The sequence below is a fragment of the Eptesicus fuscus genome, chromosome 21 (assembly GCF_027574615.1).
Source record: "Eptesicus fuscus isolate TK198812 chromosome 21, DD_ASM_mEF_20220401, whole genome shotgun sequence".
Classification (NCBI taxonomy): domain Eukaryota; kingdom Metazoa; phylum Chordata; class Mammalia; order Chiroptera; family Vespertilionidae; genus Eptesicus; species Eptesicus fuscus.
The window spans coordinates 7,064,983-7,085,710 of record NC_072493.1 but is presented as its reverse complement, the minus strand read 5'-3'; the positions used below and the strand labels follow the sequence as shown (position 1 = coordinate 7,085,710).

Genomic DNA, 20,728 nt, shown 5'->3' with positions numbered 1-20,728 from the left:
ATGTCCCCCCAGTCCCAGTGGCTGGAGAGTGCAGACCTATGGGGTGCCCTCAGCTCCGCTGCCTCCGCCCTGAGGCACGCTGTGCGCTGCGGCACCTCCACCGGCCCAGCTGCGTGGATATTCCTGTCAATGTGCCCTTCCCTTCCACCAGCGATGAGTGAGTTAGTGCCGGTAAGGTTCCCGAGGGCTCTTCACGCCGGGCAAGCCCCTCATCCCCTGCCAGGTCTCGGACAGGGGAGCCCTGGGAGCCACGGGAGGGACTCGGGCCTGGAGGGCAGGCACGTGGAACCCACTGGGATGGGGCGTCCCCTGACGTGGAGGCCGCTGTGTGTCCAGGACAGCGCCTCCTGCGTGATTCCCCCTGGAGTTCAGTCAAATCCCCTTTCCACTGCCACTGACTCCTCCTGGGGTCCCAGCGGGGGCTTGGCACTGTTTCCTTTAGGGGTCACAGTTCCAGTGCCCGTGGCTGCAGGAGGGAGGCGTGTCCACCCTGGGCCACCGAGCGGGTCAGGTGCAGCTCCGGTGACAGGCTCAGCACGCACGCGTCAGCGTCAGGCGGAACCGCCTGTTGGCTGCTTATCTCTTGATGTCCCAGGGGTCTCGGGCTGTCATGGAGGAAGCCTCTGTAACTCTGAGGGTTTTCTTTCTCATGAACATGTGTCTCCACCCAGGACTGTTGAATTCTGCGTGTGCCGAGCCCCCAGTTCATCTAGCCTGTGCCCTTGGCCTTGAGCGCCAGGGACCCCGGGGACGGGTTACCGTCTTACTGGTCAGGGCCTGACTGTTCACTGAGGAGAGACAGGGGTGACTGGGGAAGGGTGGCCCACTCTGCCAGGCCTCATCCGGGAGGGAAACTCATGCCTTGGAACCCCGGGGGGAATGAAACCGACCTGGTTCGCTCCTGTGGTTCCCTGCATGCCTGTGCTGCTGGGGTGGCTGCCGTGAGGCCCCCCTTTTTGCAGAACTGCCCCGGCCACTGCCATTTGCTCAGGAGAAAGCAGTGCTGACCCTGCCTTTGTGCAGAGGGGCTGGGGAGGGCCCAGGCTGCTGCCCTGCAAGGAGACCCCTCCGGTGGGTTCTGTGTCCTGCCAGCCCAGAGGCCCGTATGCAGTAGCCCTGCTGACACGCCCACCACTCAGAATTGACCCAGGAAGGACTTCGGTCAGACCAGCCTGCCTGCTCTGCTCTGGGACGGTTGGAGTCTCCATCACCTCGGTGTAGGGGCAGATGTTGAGGAGGTTGGAGATGTTGTCTGTGGTGGGCATTTGTGGTCCGTTCATTCACGCAGGCATCGCTCATCCGTCAGTGGGGCCATCGAGGGCCCCAGGCCAGCAGTGGGGAGGCGGTGCCTGCACGGAGGCTTCTGGGGGCCACGCGCTCCAGGGTGGGAGGTGGACCGGGGAGCCACTAGGTTCCCCTTCACTGGTGGCCTTCACGGCACAGTGGGCTCTTCCCTGTCCTGTGGCCCTGCTTCTTTGGGCTTCGGGGCCGAGTCGGATTCCTGCCTCTCCCACACTGAGTTCCCGGGGCTGCAGTGGGAGCAGCGCGCCCAGGGCTGGTTCCTGGGTGGCTCTGGGAGATGAGTGCCGAGATCCATCCCCATGCGCATGGCCGGGCTCCCGGAGGCAGGTGCTCTGACCCGTCTGCCCTGCGTCCTGTCTGCCAGGACCGAGGGGAGCCCCTCCTGGCTGCCCTACCCTGAATGCTGGCCATGGGGGTTTGTGAGCCAGGCCTCCACGCTGTGCTGTGAGCTGAGGAAATGGGGGGACAGGGCGAACCCCTGCAGTTTCCCTTTCTGTCCTTTTTCCAGGACACGCGTCCCCTGCATCAGCGTGGCCAGCCCAGTGGCCAGGCCCCCCGTGGACCCTGCCCATTGTCAGCCTTTAACTTGTGCACGGCCTCACACTTAGGGCCCCCCACCCAGCATGTCGCACCTCCCAGGGCCGGAGCAGGTCCCGCCCTCTGTCCCTCAGAAGGATGCCGCTGCTCGCTGCTCGAGCACAGGACTCGCTCCCTTATGTGCCAGGAGCAGTGTCCCTGCCCCTAGGGCTGGTCCCACCACGGGTACCCAGGACACAGCCCCCCTGCCCCCCATGGGGACGTCACCGCTTCTCAGCGCAGAAAACAAGGTGTCAGACAGGGGCCTGGGAAGAAGCAGGAGGGCGGGCCCGCTGGAAGCCCGTGGGCACGTCTGCGGGTCCTCTCTGGTCTGAGTCCTGCACCGTTTCTGGCATGAAACCCACTGAGGGCACCTCTGTCGCGTGGCCGTGAAGCCCATGCGTGAAGCTGCTCTTTCTTCCCAAGAGTCTGTTTCTGTTTTCAGTCGGCCATGCGGCTGGCACTGTGGCCTCCCACGCACTTTCCCGCTGGCCGACTGCGCACGGGTGGGGGGCAGGCCGTGGTGGCCCCCTCTCCTCTGGCTTCAGATTGGGACTCGCCACAGGGCTCCGCGTCCTGGGGACCCAGTGGACGAGTGACGTCGGCAGTGTCCTGTCCTCAGCAGCCCCACTCAGAGTTCAGGGCCCAGCGGGCTCCACTAAGGAGCACCCCAAGTCACCGAGTTCAAGAGAATGAAAAAGGTCATTGTGTTCTCTGGGCCTCGCACCCCTGGGCGTGTGCCTCTGAAGCCATGGCACCCCCTCTCCTCCCCCCACCACTGGCTTGGGACCTGCATGCGGGTTTACACACGAGCCTCTGGATTCCAGAGAGGCAGGGTCCCGGGATGCCCGGGAGGCTGGTGCTGAGTAAATATTGACAAAGTAGTCTAAAGAGCAAACACTTTGACATTTGTAAGGTCCACAGGAAGGTCTTGTATATATTGACACAGCAGGAGTGAGCGCTGCATACCAATGGCCCGAGCGTGCTCTGACCTCACCTGCACCGGTGTGTGTGCAGGCGGCAGGACGGCCGTGTGGACGGGGGCAGGGCCCGGGCGGGGCCGCGGTCTGTCTTCCCTCCCGTCAGGAGCACACCAGTGCCCGTCTCTTGGTAGGACACACACGCTAAGCTTCCAGAAGACCCGCTTTTCCAGAGGATAAGAGGGGAAAATGCCACAAAATCTCATCTTTAATTTACTTCAATTGGTAATTTACTTCGTAAAAATTTCATTGATGTTTTTGTCCTTTATATTTATTAAAGATTGAGCCTCAAAAATGTAATGAGTAAAAAATGCTTGCTTAATTTAAATGGTGAATCTGTCTGTTAAGAAATGCATTAGGGGTAGGAGAAGCATAAGACATATTAATTGACAGACAGGAACTGCTGTCTCTGAGGTTGATACAAGTAATTTATTACTTTAGGAATGAATGCCACCTCCAGAACGTGCTTCATTAATTTCAAATTTAGTTTTAATTTCAAGCTGTTGCCCCTTGAGAAGAATAAGGTGGCAAATTATGTTTGAAGAGCAGATATTTTTTGTACTCCAAAGAAACACCACATTGTAACTATTTAATTTTACAAATAAATGTGCCCACCGGCTTTGCGGCGTTTTCCCAGGAGCTGAGAAAATATTCCAGGTAAGACCAACACCCACTAACGCTTTCTTCTCTTTCTCTTCTCCTCCCGGTCTCTCCTCTCTCTGTCGCACCTGCCCACCTTCCCACCTGTCACCGCGCAGCCTATGTTTCCGACGAGCTCAAGGCTGCCGCCCTGGTGGAGGAAGAGCTGGACCCCGAAGGGAGCCCGGCAGATGGGGAGCCCTCGGCCAAGTACGCGTGCCCCGAGAAGGAGCTCAGCAAGCCCTGCGCCAGCTACCAGAACTCGCCGGCCGCCGAGTTCTCCAGCCACGACATGGACAGCGAGTCCCACATCAGCGAGGCCAGCGACCGCATGGCCGACTTTGAAAGCGGCTCCATCAAGAACGAGGAGGAGACCAAGGAGGGGGCGGCGGCGCTGGAGGAGACCTCCGTGTCAGACAGCCTGGAGCAGATGAAGGCCGTGTACAACAACTTCCTGTCCAACTCCTACTGGTCCACCCTCAGCCTCAACCTGCACCAGCCGGCCTCGGAGAAGAACCCGGGCAGCAGCAGCAGCAGCAGCAGCAGCAGTAGCAGCAGCTGTGGCAGCGGCAGCTTCGACTGGCACCAGAGCGCCATGGCCAAGACGCTGCAGCAGGTGTCACCGAGCCGCGCGCTGCCCGAGCCCAGCCTCTTCAGCACCGTGCAGCTGTACCGGCAGAGCAGCAAGCTCTACGGCTCCATCTTCACGGGTGCCAGCAAGTTCCGCTGCAGGGACTGCAGCGCCGCCTATGACACGCTGGTGGAGCTGACGGTGCACATGAATGAGACGGGCCACTACCGCGACGACAACCACGAGGCGGACAACAACAACCCCAAGCGCTGGTCCAAGCCGCGCAAGCGCTCGCTGCTGGAGATGGAGGGGAAGGAGGACGCCCAGAAGGTGCTCAAGTGCATGTACTGCGGCCACTCGTTCGAGTCCCTGCAGGACCTGAGCGTCCACATGATCAAAACGAAACACTACCAAAAAGTGCCTCTGAAGGAGCCTGTCACACCCGTTGCGGCCAAAATCATCCCCGCCGCTCGGAAGAAGGTGCCCGCGGAGCTGGAGCTGCCCAGCTCCCCGGACTCCACGGGCGGGACCCCCAAGGCCGCGCTGGCCGACACGAACGACGTGCTGCAGAAGAACGCCAACCCCTACATCACACCCAACAACCGCTACGGCCACCAGAACGGGGCCAGCTACGCCTGGCACTTTGAGGCCCGCAAGTCCCAGATCCTCAAGTGCATGGAGTGCGGCAGCTCCCACGACTCCCTGCAGGAGCTCACCGCCCACATGATGGTCACCGGCCACTTCATCAAGGTCACGAACTCAGCCATGAAGAAGGGGAAGCCCATCATGGAGACGCCCGTCACGCCCACCATCACCACCCTGCTGGACGAGAAGGTGCAGTCCGTGCCCCTGGCGGCCACCACCTTCACGTCCCCCTCCCACACACCGGCCAGCGTGTCCCCCAAACTGACCGTAGAGGTCAAGAAGGAAGTGGACAAGGAGAAAGCCGTCCCCGACGAGAAACCGAAGGACAAGGAGAAGCCCTGCGAAGAGGAGGAGAAGTATGACATCTCCTCCAAGTACCACTATTTGACGGAGAACGACCTGGAGGAGAGTCCCAAGGGGGGGTTGGACATCCTCAAGTCCCTCGAGAACACCGTGACGTCCGCCATCAACAAGGCCCAGAACGGCACCCCCAGCTGGGGCGGCTACCCCAGCATCCACGCCGCCTACCAGCTCCCCAACATGATGAAGCTGTCCTTGGGCTCATCGGGGAAGAGCGCGCCCCTGAAGCCCATGTTTGGCAACAGCGAGATCCTGTCCCCCGCCAAGAGCCAGACCCTGGTCTCCCCACCCAGCAGCCAGACCTCGCCCATGCCCAAGACCAACTTCCACGCCATGGAGGAGCTGGTGAAAAAGGTCACTGAGAAAGTGGCCAAGGTCGAGGAGAAGATGAAGGAGCCGGAGGGCAAGCTCTCTCCACCCAAGCGGGCCACCCCATCCCCCTGCGGCAGCGACGCCAGCGAACCCGTCAAGATGGAGGCCTCTGGCGAAGGCGGCTTCCGCAGCCAGGAGCACAGCCCCAGTCCCCCGCGCGAAGGCGGCAAGGAGGCGAGCCCCCCGGCGGAGCCTGTGGAGAACAGCCAGGAGCCGGGCAAGCCCGCGGCCGGCAGCCTGAGCAGCACCGCCATCATCACCGACCACCCGCCCGAGCAGCCGTTCGTGAACCCCCTGAGCGCCCTGCAGTCCGTCATGAACATCCACCTGGGCAAGGCCGCCAAGCCCTCCCTGCCGGCCCTGGACCCCATGAGCATGCTCTTCAAGATGAGCAACAGTCTGGCCGAGAAGGCGGCCGTGGCCACGCCCCCGCCCCTGCCGGCCAAGAAGGCGGACCCCCTGGACCGCTATTTCTACCACGCCAGCCATGACCAGCCCATCGACCTGACGAAAGGGAAGAGTGACAAGGGCTGCTCGCTGGGTTCGGTGCTCCTGTCCCCCACGTCCACGTCCCCGGCCACCTCCTCGTCCACCGCGGCGACGGCGAAGACGGCCGCCGTGGTGTCCTTCATGGCGAGCTCGCCGCTGCGCGAGAACGCCCTGTCGGACATCTCCGACATGCTGAAGAACCTGACGGAGAGCCACACGTCCAAGGCCTCCACCCCCTCCAGCGTCTCCGAGAAGTCCGATGTCGACGGGGCCACCCTGGAGGAGGCCGAGGAGGCGACGCCGGCGCAGAAGAGGAAGGGCCGCCAGTCCAACTGGAACCCGCAGCACCTGCTCATCCTGCAGGCCCAGTTCGCTGCCAGCCTGCGGCAGACCTCGGAGGGCAAGTTCATCATGTCGGACCTGAGCCCCCAGGAGCGCATGCACATCTCCAGGTTCACGGGGCTCTCCATGACCACCATCAGCCACTGGCTGGCCAACGTGAAGTACCAGCTCCGAAGGACAGGCGGGACCAAGTTCCTCAAAAACCTGGACACGGGCCACCCCGTGTTCTTTTGTAATGACTGCGCGTCACAAATCAGGACTCCCTCCACCTACATCAGCCACCTGGAGTCGCACCTGGGCTTCCGGCTCCGGGACTTGTCCAAACTGTCCACCGAGCAGCTCAACAGTCAGATAGCACAAACCAAGTCGCCGTCCGAGAAGCTGCTGGCCGCCTCCTCCGAGGAGGACCTGGGCACCTCCTACCAGTGCAAACTGTGCAACCGGACCTTCGCGAGCAAGCACGCCGTCAAGCTGCACCTCAGCAAAACCCACGGGAAGTCCCCGGAGGACCACCTGCTGTACGTGTCCGAGCTGGAGAAGCAGTAGCAGTGGCTTCCGGCCGCGACGACTGTGGTCTGCTCTGGGGAGGCGGCGCCCGCACCGGGCCGCTCCATCCCGCCGCACACAGGTTCTCGTCCCCCCGGCAGCGCGCTCTGGCGGGCGGTTTTGTACGACTGTACAGTGTTGATAGAGGTGCGTAATCCGCGGTTGTTACTGGTAACCAGGAAGGCCGACGCGCAGTGCTAAGTGTTTGGAACTCTGTGTAAATGGGATTTAGTCGTGAGCACCGATGCTCCAAGCTGCATGCGTAACAGACCATTTAATGAAGCATTTATACCGAAGCCCGCACCCCTCCATGCAACCGGAGTGCGTGCGCCCGTTCCTCACCCTTTCATCTTCAGTCCTCTGAGTACTTTGAAGCACTTTTGCATTCGTTTGGTTAAAAAAAATAAAATAAAATGATAATAATGTATGAAGCTCTGTTTTGTAAACTCCTTACCAGCTTCGTTAAAATTAATAATATGAACCTCCATTTATGCAGATCTGCAGGGGTATAACACGCCTTGAAATTTAAAAGAATATTATTTTCACATTGAAACATAAATGTATATATTGTATAGATTTCAGACTCTCTTATGAAGAATGTGATTGTGGTTAATTGACCTTTTTTCCTGCATTTATAGCAACAGTGTTTTATGTACCCGCTATGCTCTGGGCATAAGCCGTGCCTGTGTATAGTGTATATTTCTGTTTCCTTTTTTAAGGTCTCTGGGTTTTGTTTTTTACATGCAAACATTGTAAATTATACAGAAGATACCACAGATAGCATTTATAAAGTATACAGAAACATTATCTGAAAGCAAAGTATGATTGTTTGTTTTGCTATACAGTACAACTATATTGATAGAGGTTCCTGTTTAAATTATACATATTTATTAGCACCACGTCATCATTTGTTCTGAGCAGTCTGAATAAGCGAGGCCAGTGCTACGTCCACAGCAGGCAGCATCGTAACTATTTTGCACATCGTTTTTTAAAGGTATTTATTAGAAATCAAAGAATGCTCACAATAAACTCAGTGCTCAAAGGGTTAAGTCTATTTGAAAAGGAAAAAAGAAAACAGAGAGAGAGAGAGAGAGAGAGAGAGAGAGAGAGAGAGACTTGTACTGTATTTCCTAAACGTTGATAAAGCCTTTAAAATGTTTGTACTGTAATACTTTGCTGCGGCCCCAGGGCCGCCCTCCCCACTACTTATCAGCCCTCCGCCGCCAGGCCAGTGGCCGGATGCCTTTTTGTTTCAAACGGTAACTTTCTGTTTTCTTCTCCTAATTATTCTCCCCAGATCCCACACTGCAGCTTTATCTTTAGGCTCATGAAAGGTAACCCGTGGTTACCGCTCTCCCAGCGATCCCGTTCTTCCTCGGTTTTGGCAGTTAATTTGCAGCAGTAACTGACAGCTGACACCCCGTGAAAACCCATGTATAAAACCTCGGCATGTACACAGCACAGCCACTTCCCACACTGTGTGCCCGTTTCCTTGTTGACGATGCACCACCATTCTGTGACTCTTCACGTAACCCTTTTTCTACGGCAGCATTAAAATCGTCTTTTTGCTATAATTTTGTGTCGCGTTCACAATTATGTCTGAAATGTGCTCCGACTAACGAGCGCATTAAAATGGAATTGCGCGCGGTCTGTTTATGGCTGAGGTGGCTTCGGGGTCTGCCAGGTGCTGGCAGGCGGAGCTGCCGTAAATCAGGGGAGTTTCCATGAACTCGGGCGCTGGGAGAGCAGGAACACGCTCTCCGAGGCGGTGTGGCCTGCACATTTGAGAGGAAGGCAGACATTTGCATGTGGTTGGTTTCTTTCTGGGCAAGGGATGCTGCAGATGGGGTGGTAGAGCGCAGGGCCCCACCTGGGGGCTGGCGTGGGGTGGGGTCCGGTCTCCCCGCTGGGTGTGAGGAGTCGGGGCCCTGAGCCCTGAGCCCTGCGCCCTGAGCCCTGCGCCCTGCCGGGCAGATGGGAAGTGAGGTCTGGAAGCCTCCACGCACGCCGGCTTCTGCCTGTTGACATGATTCCCACGGAGCAGCGGACAATGGAGGGACAGGTGGGGTCGGGCCCAGGGCTCCCTCCCCAGCACAGAAGCTCCCAGGGGTGACGAGGCACAGGATGGCCCGGGGTGGGGGCGGCACCCACATGGGGGTGTGGGGGGAGAGCATTTATATGATCGTCACCAGCTCCTATGAGTCCTGGCAAATCGTGCCAACAAGACGCGGCATATCCCATCAAGTTGTGAAATACCTTCATTACGTGTGCAAACCACCCTTGCAGTTCGAGGAACCGTTGCTCCCACCCAAGGATTATACCAATGAGCGACGCAGCCCGCCACATGACGCAGGAACGCCTCACCTGAAACAGATACTCCTATTAAAGATGGAAATTAAGCCCTTTCAGAGATGTTTGGCAACACGCCCACATCCTTCCATTCTTCCCACCCCTTTTGTCACGATGCGTCCCAGATCCCTGTCTGTGCCGGTCTCGTCGGCAGTCAGCTCTCGCCTGGTTTTCGAGAGGAACTCGCCCGTTCAGAACGGGATTTTGGCAAAGGGGTTCCAGGCTGGCTGCGCTCATGCCTGTGATGCAGACGCCCACGTGGGCTGTGCCGAGGTCGGGGCCGCGAGGGCTTCCCTGGGGTCCCCTCTCATGTGGCCCGTCCCTGGGAGCAGTCCTGTGCCCCGTGACCCCTGAGCCCTCTCCAGGGAACCTGGCCCAGGGCACAGACACGCTCCCTTCTGTGCCTCCACACCCTCTCACCCGGAGCCCAGGTTTCTACTCTGAGTTTTTTGTAGTTAAATATAGCATGGGTTTATTAGAATCCAAAGTCCTGCCGCTAACAGATTAAACTGACAACACTTCCGTCACCACCGGCCCGTGCGCTTGGCGGGAGGTGGGCTTGTGCTGCTGGTGGGGCCCTGGAGAGTTTGGGAGAAGAACCTGACATCTGCCCATCTCCCCCTCAGGCCCCACCCCCGCCCCTGGGACTCTCATTCGGGTTTGGAAGTGAGCATGTCTAGTCCAGGTAGGTGGCACGCGGTCGCTCCCTCGGCATCCAGGCTCAGAGCCAGGAGGGGACTGCTTGTACTCACGGTCCTGAAATTCACCTCACCCCAAGGGGAAGCGGTGCCTGGGCAGCGGAGGGCCCTGGCCGGGGTGCACACCTCACTGGGCAGTGACAGCCCCCCAAACCACACATCACAGGGAGGGGGCGGCCGGGCCTCAGCCCACCTGGAAATGCAAGGCCACTTAGTTCAGGGTCACAGGACACTGTCCTGGCTGAGGGTGGGCCAGCGCCTGGAACAGCCTCTCCCCGAGCCGGCGCCTGCTGCTCCCGCAGCAAAGCAGGACGCAGCCAGCTGCTCCCGGCCAGGCAGAGGCGGCCGGCCCCGCAGGGAGGCTCACCGAGGGCGTGAGTGTGGAGGACTGTCATCAAGTCTGTCTTTACCTGCGTCCGGGCAGGGGAGGGCCGTGCCGGTGAGGGCGTTTAATCACAGGTGTGCAGGGGACCGACCTCGCCCGCCCGCCCGGCTTGCCACAGTCCCTTGTACGTCTCACAGCCATCACCTTTGCACAGTATCTTAAAATAACATTTGTGATAAATGTGCAATTTAACTAATTTATGGTGCTCTGATGTGCTCAGGGCTACATGCAAGATGAAAACCTTAAATGGAGCTTGAACAGCTCACTTCACAACAAGAAATCAATATGCCACATCGCAGCTCCTCGCCGCAGCCGACAGGCAGCAAACACCAGCACTGCAGCCTCCACGTTCAGTGGCGAGGATTCTCTAATGAACAGAGCCCAGCGTCTGAGGGGCGGGCGGTGACGAGGACCCGGCCCCCGGCACCTCTGTTCCATGTCCTGCTGCTGAAGGGAAGAGCCTCGGTGGCCACCCAGGAGGAGCTGTGGGGTGCAGGGCTGTCCCCAGGAGGCCCAGCGAGGTCAGGCCGCGGGCTCTGCAGGCCGAGGGCCACTTCCCGTTCTGACCGCGCAGCGAGGCGGGTCAGCGCCCCACCCAACTGCCACCGCTCCTCAGGCCTGGTGTGAGCACATTTACAAAGAAGCAAGTCCTGCCGCTGCCGAGCCCAGGGCGGGCTGAGCTCCGTGAGAGCAGGGCCCAGGAGCCAGGAGCCTGCGTGGCGGGACCGCAGCCGTGGGAAGCCAGGTGCCTCAAGCAGAGCCTGGGTGAGAGCCATCGTCCCCGAGGTTCTAAGTCATCTCATGGGAAAATCAAATGATAGTATTTTTTCAAATTCATCTGTGCGGCTCTCTTGAAATTGGAAAATGGCCGTTGCCTTGTATTCTGTTGATTATTTAGCACAAAAATAACACACTTTGTGTAATAGGAAGCAATCATAAAAATGGAAACACGCAAACCCCACCACCACTCTTTAGTAATAAGTACTTTAACTTTAAAACAATGGCTATTACCCCATTAGCTATGGAGAAATCACCATTTTTACTCCACCAGAGAGGTATGCTTTTGGCGATAGAAACGCTAACCTTTTCTCTCTCGGCATTTGTTATTAAGCACGTGAGATCTTTGGCCAAAGGAAACCTGGAATGCATCTCCCCTGGGCCCCGGGCCAGCAGCACCTCCGAGCGGAAGCCAGCCTGGGACCCGGGAAGCGCCGAGCCTGGCACCACGCGGTGCAGGGAGCCTGGCTCTGCGGACACGCAGCTCCGAGCGGCTGTCCCGTGGGCAAGGCTCCAGCTCACATCTTCGCAGAAAACTTCCGGGAAGAAATCTCCTCTGAGAACCTCTCCTTCCGGTGCGGGCAGCTCTGTCATGGCGAGAGCTGGACGCACTCCCACGCCAGGGAGGTGCTGCCGTTCCTGGCGCTCCCGCGAGGGCCCGAGCAGGGGAACTGTGCTGGACTGGGCACCGCCTTCCTATCCCCAAGGGTTTGCTCGGAGGCCATCCCCAGCAGGGATGCATCCCCAAATCCCCTTTGATTGGGGACCACACCCCCCCCTGCTTCACCAACACAGCTCCCGGACGCCCCTGGACAGCGTGATGGTGACTCAGGAGTGACTTCCGCCAACGTCAGCGGCTTCTCGGGGCTCGGCACCCTAGTCCTGGCCCGAGGAGCCGGGTGTTTGCAGCGTTGAGTTCTAATGACGGAGATAAGGGGCTGCTTCCCACGCCCGTTGTATGACGTTCTGGACGGGGATGCTCTCAGTCCGATGGCAGGGATGCTCAGCAGGGTGCCCTCTCCCAGGACTCGCAGCCACGCTCAGCTCCTGGGGCCCAGATGCCCTGTGTTTCCTGTCTAGCCTGAGCTGTCCCTACAGGAGCCGCCGGCCACATGTGATGCTCAAATTTTAAAAAAATAAATGAAATCTCAGTTCCTCGGCAGTGCCGGCCCCGTTTCAAGGGCTCAGTAGCCACATGTGGCAGGTGGGTACTTTTGGACACGGCAGGGGGCGGGGGGGCTTTCCCATTGTCAGAGGAAGTTTGAAGGGACAGTGCGGTTGGTTTCGCTCTCCAAGTCAGAGCTCGCACCCCCACGATGCAGGCACCCCTATTTTACCAATGTGGGTGCAGGCAACATTCTCTCTGCTCGAAGCCAAGGACACATAATTAAAATTTTTTAAAATATATTTTTTATTGATTTCAGAGGAAGGGAGAGAGAGCGAAACATCAATGATGAGAGAGAAGCATTGACCGGATGCCTCCTGTGCGCCCCTTCACTGGGGTTTGAGCTGCAACCCAGGCATGTGCCCTGACTGGGAATCGAACCGTGACCTCCTGGTTCATAGGTTGACGTGCAACCACGGAGACACGCTGCTCGAAGCCAAGGACACACATAGCATAAAAGTAGAGACAGCAGTGCGGGCATCAGGTGACATTGCTGATCACGGCCCTTCTGGGGGTGTTACATGGGCTGCAAACACCGAGCCCAGAGATCGTGTGGCCGTGGCCTTGCTCTGCCCTGAGCGATGGAGCGCAGTCCCCGTGCGGCTCTCTTTTTCCAAGTGGACTCCAATCGTTCCATGGGACTGCGGGGCTCAGACGTGGCCTGTGGCTGGTGTGGCTCTTTTTCCCCACGTGTGGGGCCCCGAGAGTCCCACGCCCGACGGGCCTGTGGACCCCGCCAGGTGGCAGCAGAGTGGGGGTGTCCATCCTTCTCTTCCTTTAACAATTAAGACATATAAACAGGACTTTGGAAATGACTTTTTAAGTTTGGAGGGTTCAGTTTAAAAAATTATCGCACTTCAACATTTCAGGTCCATTATTTTTTTTCCACAGCAGGACCCGGGACACATTTACGACCGTCATAATCGTGAGTTAGAGATCTCCCAGGCCAAGTGAAAGGAAATTACGAGAAACCGAAATCTGTTTTAATTGGAGCATTTATGGAAAGAAGAAGTCAGAGTGGCTGCTTTCTCCTCGGGTCCCTGGCCTTACCTGTGTCCACTAACCAGGGCCGGTGACCGTGGGCGGAGAGAGCGGGAGGCGCGGAGAGAGGTGACGTGGGTGTGTCGGGAAGGAGGCGTTTTCTTTGCCTAAAAAATGGAGGTGCCACCGCGGGTTCCGCCTCAGTGGCCCTGACACCCGCCGCGGGCTGACGGACCGGCGGCTGAAGCCTCATCAGGGCTTGTCATCGCTCTAATGAATATCATTTAAATTGCTTTGTCTATCGGTGGAGTTTGGATGTCGATTTAATTTGTGCATGTGTTTGAGTTCTTCTGCTTGGCTAGGCTAACAGAGAGCCGCCGCCTAATGAAAGCTGAGCCGGTGACAGTGTGACGGGCTCCCACCCAGTCAGATGGTTTGAGGGCTGCAGTGACAGCCTCAGACGGAGTGCAGTGGGAGGGGGGCTTTTCTGCGGCGTGCGGCGGGCTGGGCAGGGCGGCCTGTTGGGCAGTGCGGCGGGCTGGGCAGTGCGGCGGGCTGGGCAGTGCGGCCTGTTGGGCAGTGTGGCGGGCTGGGCAGTGCGGCCTGTTGGGCAGTGTGGCGGGCTGGGCAGTGTGGCCTGTTGGGCAGTGTGGCGGGCTGGGCAGTGCGGTCTGTTGGGCAGTGCAGTCTGTTGGGCAGTGTGGCGGGCTGGGCAGGGCGGCCTACTGGGTAGGGCTGTGCTGGAGCTGGCATGGGCGTGTCCAGATGCCCAGGGACCCATAACTACAGGGCCCGGGGGCACTCGGAAGGGGGCTGGCTTTCCTCAACCTGGGCCTGTGGTTTGTCTTGAGGGAAGTTCTGAGGAGACTCTGTGCTCCAGACACAGGCAGGGTCTCCTGGACCCTGTGCCATCCCCGGAGCTGAGCCCCACCCACTGTCCTCTCACCTTTGAAGGTCAAATGAGGTCTTGCCTTGCGATGGGCCCTCAGGCCAGAGCCCAGCCCTGCCCATCCTGGGTCAGCCCAAGACCCATCCCGGCCTTGAATGAGCATGGAGTCAGTCGAGCTGGAGAAAGGAGACAAAACAATGGCGACAGATAAATGACAACACCCGATTAAGAGTGAGATTGGGGAGAAAGCACGGAGGGGGGTGACCGGCTCAGTCCCTGGCTGGGAGCTGGTCTTCAGGCCAGAGGCCTGAGGGGTGGACAGGAGTGGGCGTTGCAGGGAGGGGCCCTGGAGGCGCAGCTTCTCCTGCCCGAGGCACAGGAAGTGGCCGCCGCCTCTGCTGGGCCTCAGGGGCAGCCTGTCACGCACCTTCCGAATGGAGGCGGCAGCGCATCCATGACCTCATGGTGACAGCCCTCCGTCAGGGCGTGCCTCTCGCCGGGTGTCTAGGATCTCGCAGGGAGGTCTCCTGGGTCCCATCTGGGGTCGGGCAGAGGAGGGTCTGGAAGTCCTTCTGTCCCCAGCTGGCCTAGACCCGGCTTGCAGCAGGTGGTCACGGTGACGGAGGGACAGGAGGCGGTCTGGACCTTGGCTGCCGCACAGCCTCATGCTGCCACCATGTTTCCGACTCACCCTGCACCCTGTGGGCGGCCCTCAGGGTGGGCTCCGGTCCAGTGGGCGCGTTCCCAGCAAGGGGAGCAGCTCAGCTGCCGACAGCCACACCCAGGCCTCCGCCTCCCCTGCTCCGACCTCCTGTGCTGCTGACTCGGGAACTCAGCCTGGGGTGCCTCACTCCTCGTTTACCTTCCTTAGTTATTCACTCACTCACTTATTTGTGTGTTTACTGCCATCGAGTTCCCGAGACGATGCAAGGTTTTGTACAGCTCATAACTGCCTCATGCGGCTACGGCAGTGAGATGGCCGAGGGGTGGGAAGGACCGGGATGGGGAGGAGGGGGAGGCAGGGACGTGGGACAGGAGGACCTGGCACCCCCGTCCACACCTCTCAGCCAGCCACACACAGAGTCTGTCACACAGGGAAAGGCCGCACACAGGAAGTCCCTCCCCAAGGATGTCCCGGGCACAGGGCACACCTGGGGTTGATGCACGGACGGAGGCTGTGGCCGGGGAGCGGGCTGGGCGGCAGCTTGTCTTCTTCCTCTCTGGCCCTTCGCACTCGCTGCTGGGCCACTGTGGCCATCGGTGGCCAGGCTGTGAGGGCCGAGGGGGAGGGCAGCCCCGCAGCCCACAGCCCCGCAGCCCCTCGCCACTCTCACAGCGTCAGACGTCTCGTCATGTCCCCCCGCCACACTGCGTGTGGGCCCAGATGCGTCCTTCCTCCGTGAAACGCCCTGATGCCCAGTGAGTCCCAATCCCCGGGGCTGTAGTAGAATCCACAGGGACACAGCTGCCAGGGGCGTTTGGGGTGAATGTCCAGTCCCCCGCCAAGAGAGCTGGTGGGGCCTGGGTCGCGGCCGGGGCTGCAGTTCTGAACACTCCTCGTCTGGTCACCCTCCCAGTGCCCCCGTCCTGCCGTATCTGCCCCCCAGCAGGTCCGTGCGACGCTGCGGCCACAGCCTGAGGAGCGGACGGGGCTGCAGGAGATGAGGTTCTTCGGGTGCTCTCTCCGCGGCCCCGCCTGGCAGCCAGCTCTCCCTGCACCCACATGTCCACAGCTCGCAGCTCCGTCCATCAGCTCCCGTCCAAGTTAACTATTCATTTTATGTATTTCAATTTGGGCAGAACGTTTATTTGGCTTAAATTTCCTTTTCAGGGGTTGGAATGTGCCTCGCACACACAGGCAGGGATGATCCGCTCGCGTTTCGTCAGAAGGAGCTCAGTTTACAAAGATAGTAACGGAGCTATTAAAACCAACAGCCCCTTTTAAAGCAAACAGACCATTAAAATATAGGGACGGTTTATGGCATAAATAAAATGGAGGCTATAGATTATTTAAAGATAAGGTTTTCAAGAAACAGGCATAAAACATTTAAATAATTTCCCCATGATATGTGTTTTTTTTTTACAAAGTGAACTTCAAAATGCAAATTCTAATTAAAAGAAAAGCAGAGGGAGACATTAAAATCCATCTTCGCTTCTAAAGACAGGAAAACGGCGGACTGTCCCTCGAGGTCTGTGTGTGACTTCTCAGGGCCGGGCGGGGAGCTGCTTGACCTTGTGGGCGGCGGGATTTACCCGCCGGTGGAGGCACGCTGTGGGGAAGGAGCAGGGCGCTTGCTTCTGGATCCTTCTCCCCAGCCAGCTGACAGAGACGATAACTTTGTCCATTAGTCCGACCCATTGTCTTGCTTCGGCACAGAAGGGCTGCACATGGAGGTGGATCCCACTGCTGTGCATATTTTAAGGGTTATTTGGCAACAGGCGTAAAGCTAAAAGTAGCCTCTTAATCTAATTAATTGACATTTCTGAATCTTGCTTTCACAACAACACATGGTTTCATGTTCTGGGTTTTAGCACTTGTCAAGCTTTTTTGGAGAATGTTTTGGTCAGAATGACAAGATAATTTGTGACTGAGGCTCCAAGCTAGAGAAGTGTTTAAGGCTATAATGATTTATTATCATCACAGAATAACAAAATTTACAAAGTGTTTCATCAGAATTTCTGAAGTAAGTTTGCCACCACAGGAGAGGATCGGGTGGGGGCGGCCGGGTTCGGAGACAGGAGGGCTCGGGCTTCGTATACAGACGCAGCCGTGACCGAGCCCTCAGAATGTCTCCATTACGTTTATCTCGGCACGTTCCCGGGGAGAGAAACCCCAGAGCACTTTGGGAGGATGAGGAGAAGAGAGCGCCGACCTCTCCGGGTTTGCAGGCAGGAAGCCGAGGCCCCAGCTCCACGCTGTACATACATGTGGCTACAGGCAGCGATGAATTTCTACATTTTGGCAACGGTCAGAGTGAAAGTAGTCGCACTATCTATAGAAACTTCGAGACGGAGCACGCTTGGAGTGTGCTACTGAAAATGCAAGAAACACATTTCTGAAAGGATGCAATAATATCACTGAGTGACAGTGAATTAACATGCTGACATTTGCAGACTTTCAGAGCATTGCCATAAAAAGAAGTAATACAACATGACTCACTTGGGCGTCTTTCCTCCTTCCTGGGAGAGACAGCCGGCCCTCCGAGGCCACCCTGCTGGCCTGGCCTCCGCGCCCGCCCCCTCCCGACTCTCCCGCCTGCGCTCCGCTCCGCGTCACCTCCGTGTTGGCTTCTGTGCCTGGAAGACGCCCCTGGGATGGCAGAGGAGCTCCTGGCTGTCGGGGCACACAGCTGGTCGCCGGGTGACGGCCTGCAGGGCCTCCGCCTGGGCAGTGCCAGGCCCTCGGGCCTCACGACCCCGACGGGGAGACTGAGGCACAGCAGAGTGCTGGGGAAGGCCCTGAGTCCAGCCTCTGTCCCGCAGAGTCCCCAGGTGAACGTGGGCATCCTGTCCCTGCCCCACGTTGGACAGGAGCCTCCGCGGTGGGACCCGCCCGTGCTGGGCTCACAGGCAGTGCCGGGCTGACATTTGCTAAATCAATGAGAACATACCCGAGCCCTGGCCGGTGCTGCTAGAGCATCAGCCCACACACCAAAGGGCAACAGGTTCGATGCCCAGTCAAGGGCACAGACCTGGGTTACAGTTCGATACCCAGCCCCAGTTGGGGTGCATGAAGGAGGCAACCAGTTGATGTCTCTCTCACATCCAAGTTTCTCTCTCCCTTCCCCCCTCCTTACCTCTCTCCCTTTCACTTTCTCTAAAAATCAATGGGAAAAACATCCTCAGGTGAAGATTAAAAAAGAGAGAAAATGCTTGAGGTGGTTGACTCCCCACAGTGCCAGGATGGCGCCCCGTGCTGATCCGCTCACAGCGCCTCCCTTTCTCAGATGCCTGGCTTCCCAGCCAGAGGCCATGCTGGCCCTTGGACTTGAGAGCTGTGCCTGCAGGTCCACCCCCTCCCGTGGAGAGACAAGGCCTCTGCGTTCCCACAGCCTAGCCCCGCGCCTGGGCCGCCGCAGACACTGGCGGACGTACGTTCTCTCCCTCCTAAGGACAAAGAGGCTCACTCCCCCAGGAGGAAGCTGCCGGGACACAAATCCACGTTTTCAACAGCTGCTGCACCCAGAGCCAGTGAGTGAGGAGGACCCAGGCCGGGTGAGCAGGCGCTGCTGGCAAGGTCTCAGACTCGGCCTGAAGTGCCAGCGGCAGAGGGAGGAGGCCTGGGGCCAAGCCACGTGCGTGAGGGGACACAGTGGTGCCTGCAGGAGGCCCAGGTCTGAGCCACATGTGTGAGGGGACACGACAGTGCCTGCAGGAGGCCGAGTCTGAGCCACGTGTGTGAGGGGACATGACGGTGCCTGCAGGAGGCCGGGTCTGAGCCACGTGCCTGAGGGGACACAGTGGTGCCTGCAGGAGGCCGGGTCTGAGCCACGTGCCTGAGGGGACACAGTGGTGCCTGCAGGAGGCTGGGTCCAAGCTCTGCGCCCTGAACCTGAGGAAACACTGAAGACCTGCAGCTTCGATGTTATTTAATGATTAGAATCAGATCAGAAGAGCCCCTACTTCCCCCAGCCGGCCTGTATGTGTCTGACCAGGGAAATCCCAGCAGCCCAGGGCCCGGGTGCTGGGTGTCCTCTCGGGGGTCTCCCGGCCCGGCCATCTGACGATTTGAGGGTCTGCCAGGGTCGGGGCACCAGAAGGGTCGTCAGGGAGCCTCACTTCCCTGGCCGCCCCAGGTCCCAGCTTCTGTGCAAACACTGCCGGTCTGGACTCGGAGCCTTAGAGGTGGGAGGAGGTCTCTGCAGAACGCAGTCCTGTTTCTCTTCTGAGCAAAATCATGGGCAGGCTCCGAAGGCAGGGACAGGCGTGCTCCTGCCCCGGACACCTCCGGTTCCGGGGCCCAGCACAGGGGTCTGGGGGGAGTGGTCGCGTGTAGTCACGTGTGATGTGAGGTGCACTCTGACCACACCCGCCCGACAGCTGAACGTGGGAGCCGGGCCACGTCCTGGGTGGAGATGGTTATGATGTGACAGACGTCGAGTCACCTTTCAGCAGAAGAGTTTGAGTTAAAATAAAGGGAATGAAAAAGAGGACAATGACCAAAAAATCTATAAAAATGCAATTGCGCTAATATAATTTTATCACTTATTTAAAAATTTAGTCGACCCAAAAGACTACCAAGTGTGAAATTAAGGAACAGCTCCTCGACTTTTATGGAAATCACTCTTCCTCACTTGTCTAATGGCCTGATTTTGTCAGATCATTTATTTCCATGGTTTTAAAACGAGCTTGACAGACAGAATTTTATAACACCACTTTACTGCAAATAAGAACATCATTTTCGCTTATTAAAACTGAAGCTTAGAGAAAGCATTAAAATTAACAGTTCACTCTGCTTCAACCTTTTGAATACTGCCGTGACTTCACCCTGCGCTCTGAGGAAGGCCGGGCTGGGGGTGGAGGGGGCAGGGGGCCCAGGGCCAGGACTCCCACACGCAGGCCAGTGCCCCAGGAACTCCCACTTGGGATGCACCGGCCGCGGGCACTGGCCCCGCCAGGTGAACAAGCTGATGGAGGGCCCGGAGCTCAGAGACTTCTCGCCTTTATATACCAACTAGGGCCCAGTGCACGAATTTGTGCATCTTGAAAGGAACTGTGGGCTGCAAGGCTGCAGTGGGCACAGGGGCAGGTCTCGGCCCATCCTCCATGCCCCCCACACAGCCCCTCCCACCAGGGCCCCGGTCCCCTGTCTGCTGGCAGCCCTGCTCCTGCCACCACCACTCCCATGCGCTGACAGCACCGGCCCCGCTCACACCCACTGATGGCGTGGAGCGATTGGGGCCAGCGCCATCAGCGGGTGCGAGTGGCAGCTGCTGCCCTGATCGCCCCTCAGGAGCAGGGGGACGTGGAGAAGCACTCAGGGGCGATTGGAGCCGGTAGCCGCTGCTCTCACCTGCTGACGGCGCCAAGCGATCACAAGGGAGCAAAGAATTTTCAGTAACCACCAGAGGCTTGTCCCGATGACAGCGACCAGCACCCCGCCTTGGTCTGGCGCCTCCACTCACCTGCTCCACCATCCCACCACGGCCAACGCCCACCATGTTCTGCACTCTGCCGCCTGTTGCCGATGCCCGCCACGTTCCGCGCATACCCCTGGTGGTCAGCGTACATCATAGCGACTGGTTGTTCGGTTGTTCCGCCGTTCGGTCAATTTGCATATTAGCCTTTGATTATATAGGATTAAGGGCGGGCGTCTCCCGTGTGCCAGGCGCTGCCGTGACACCTTATCACATCATGTCCCACCTGGGCTCTCCCAGACGGGCTGCCTGAGGCCACTGACCACCCTCCAGGTGCGCCCCACACCCATGGTCACCGGCCCTCATGCCCACAGACTCGATTCCACAGCTATCAGCCCCTATTACTGACGGGTGCTGCGTGTCTGGCTGTGCTGGGGGCTGTGGGCTGGTCAGCGGCCAGAGTGGGGCAACCCGAGTCCAGCAGGGCCGGCCCGGCACCCCAGCCCCTCAGGACGCCGGGTGCTGTGGAGGCCGGTGGCAGGGAAGGTCCTGCCCACCAGGTGACCTCACTCCCTCTGGATGGAG

General features: G+C 58.7%; 1 protein-coding gene across 1 annotated transcript; it reads left to right on the top strand.

Moving 5' to 3' along the window:
* The first annotated feature begins 2,329 nt into the window (after positions 1 to 2,329).
* Positions 2,330 to 7,196, top strand: TSHZ3 (teashirt zinc finger homeobox 3). Its single transcript, XM_054711087.1, has 2 exons — positions 2,330 to 2,384; positions 3,617 to 7,196. Exons 1-2 carry the CDS (start codon positions 2,330 to 2,332, stop codon positions 6,820 to 6,822), a joined length of 3,261 nt encoding a protein of 1,086 aa, XP_054567062.1. The 3' UTR covers positions 6,823 to 7,196.
* Positions 7,197 to 20,728: the final 13,532 nt, after the last annotated feature.

Coding starts and splice junctions, on each gene's coding strand:
- TSHZ3 (XM_054711087.1), top strand. CDS start 2,330: ATGCGGCTGGCACTGTGGCCTCCCACGCACTTTCCCGCTGGCCGACTG. Junction 2,385..3,616: donor CGCTGGCCGACTGCGCACGG/GTGGGGGGCAGG, acceptor GTCACCGCGCAG/CCTATGTTTCCGACGAGCTC.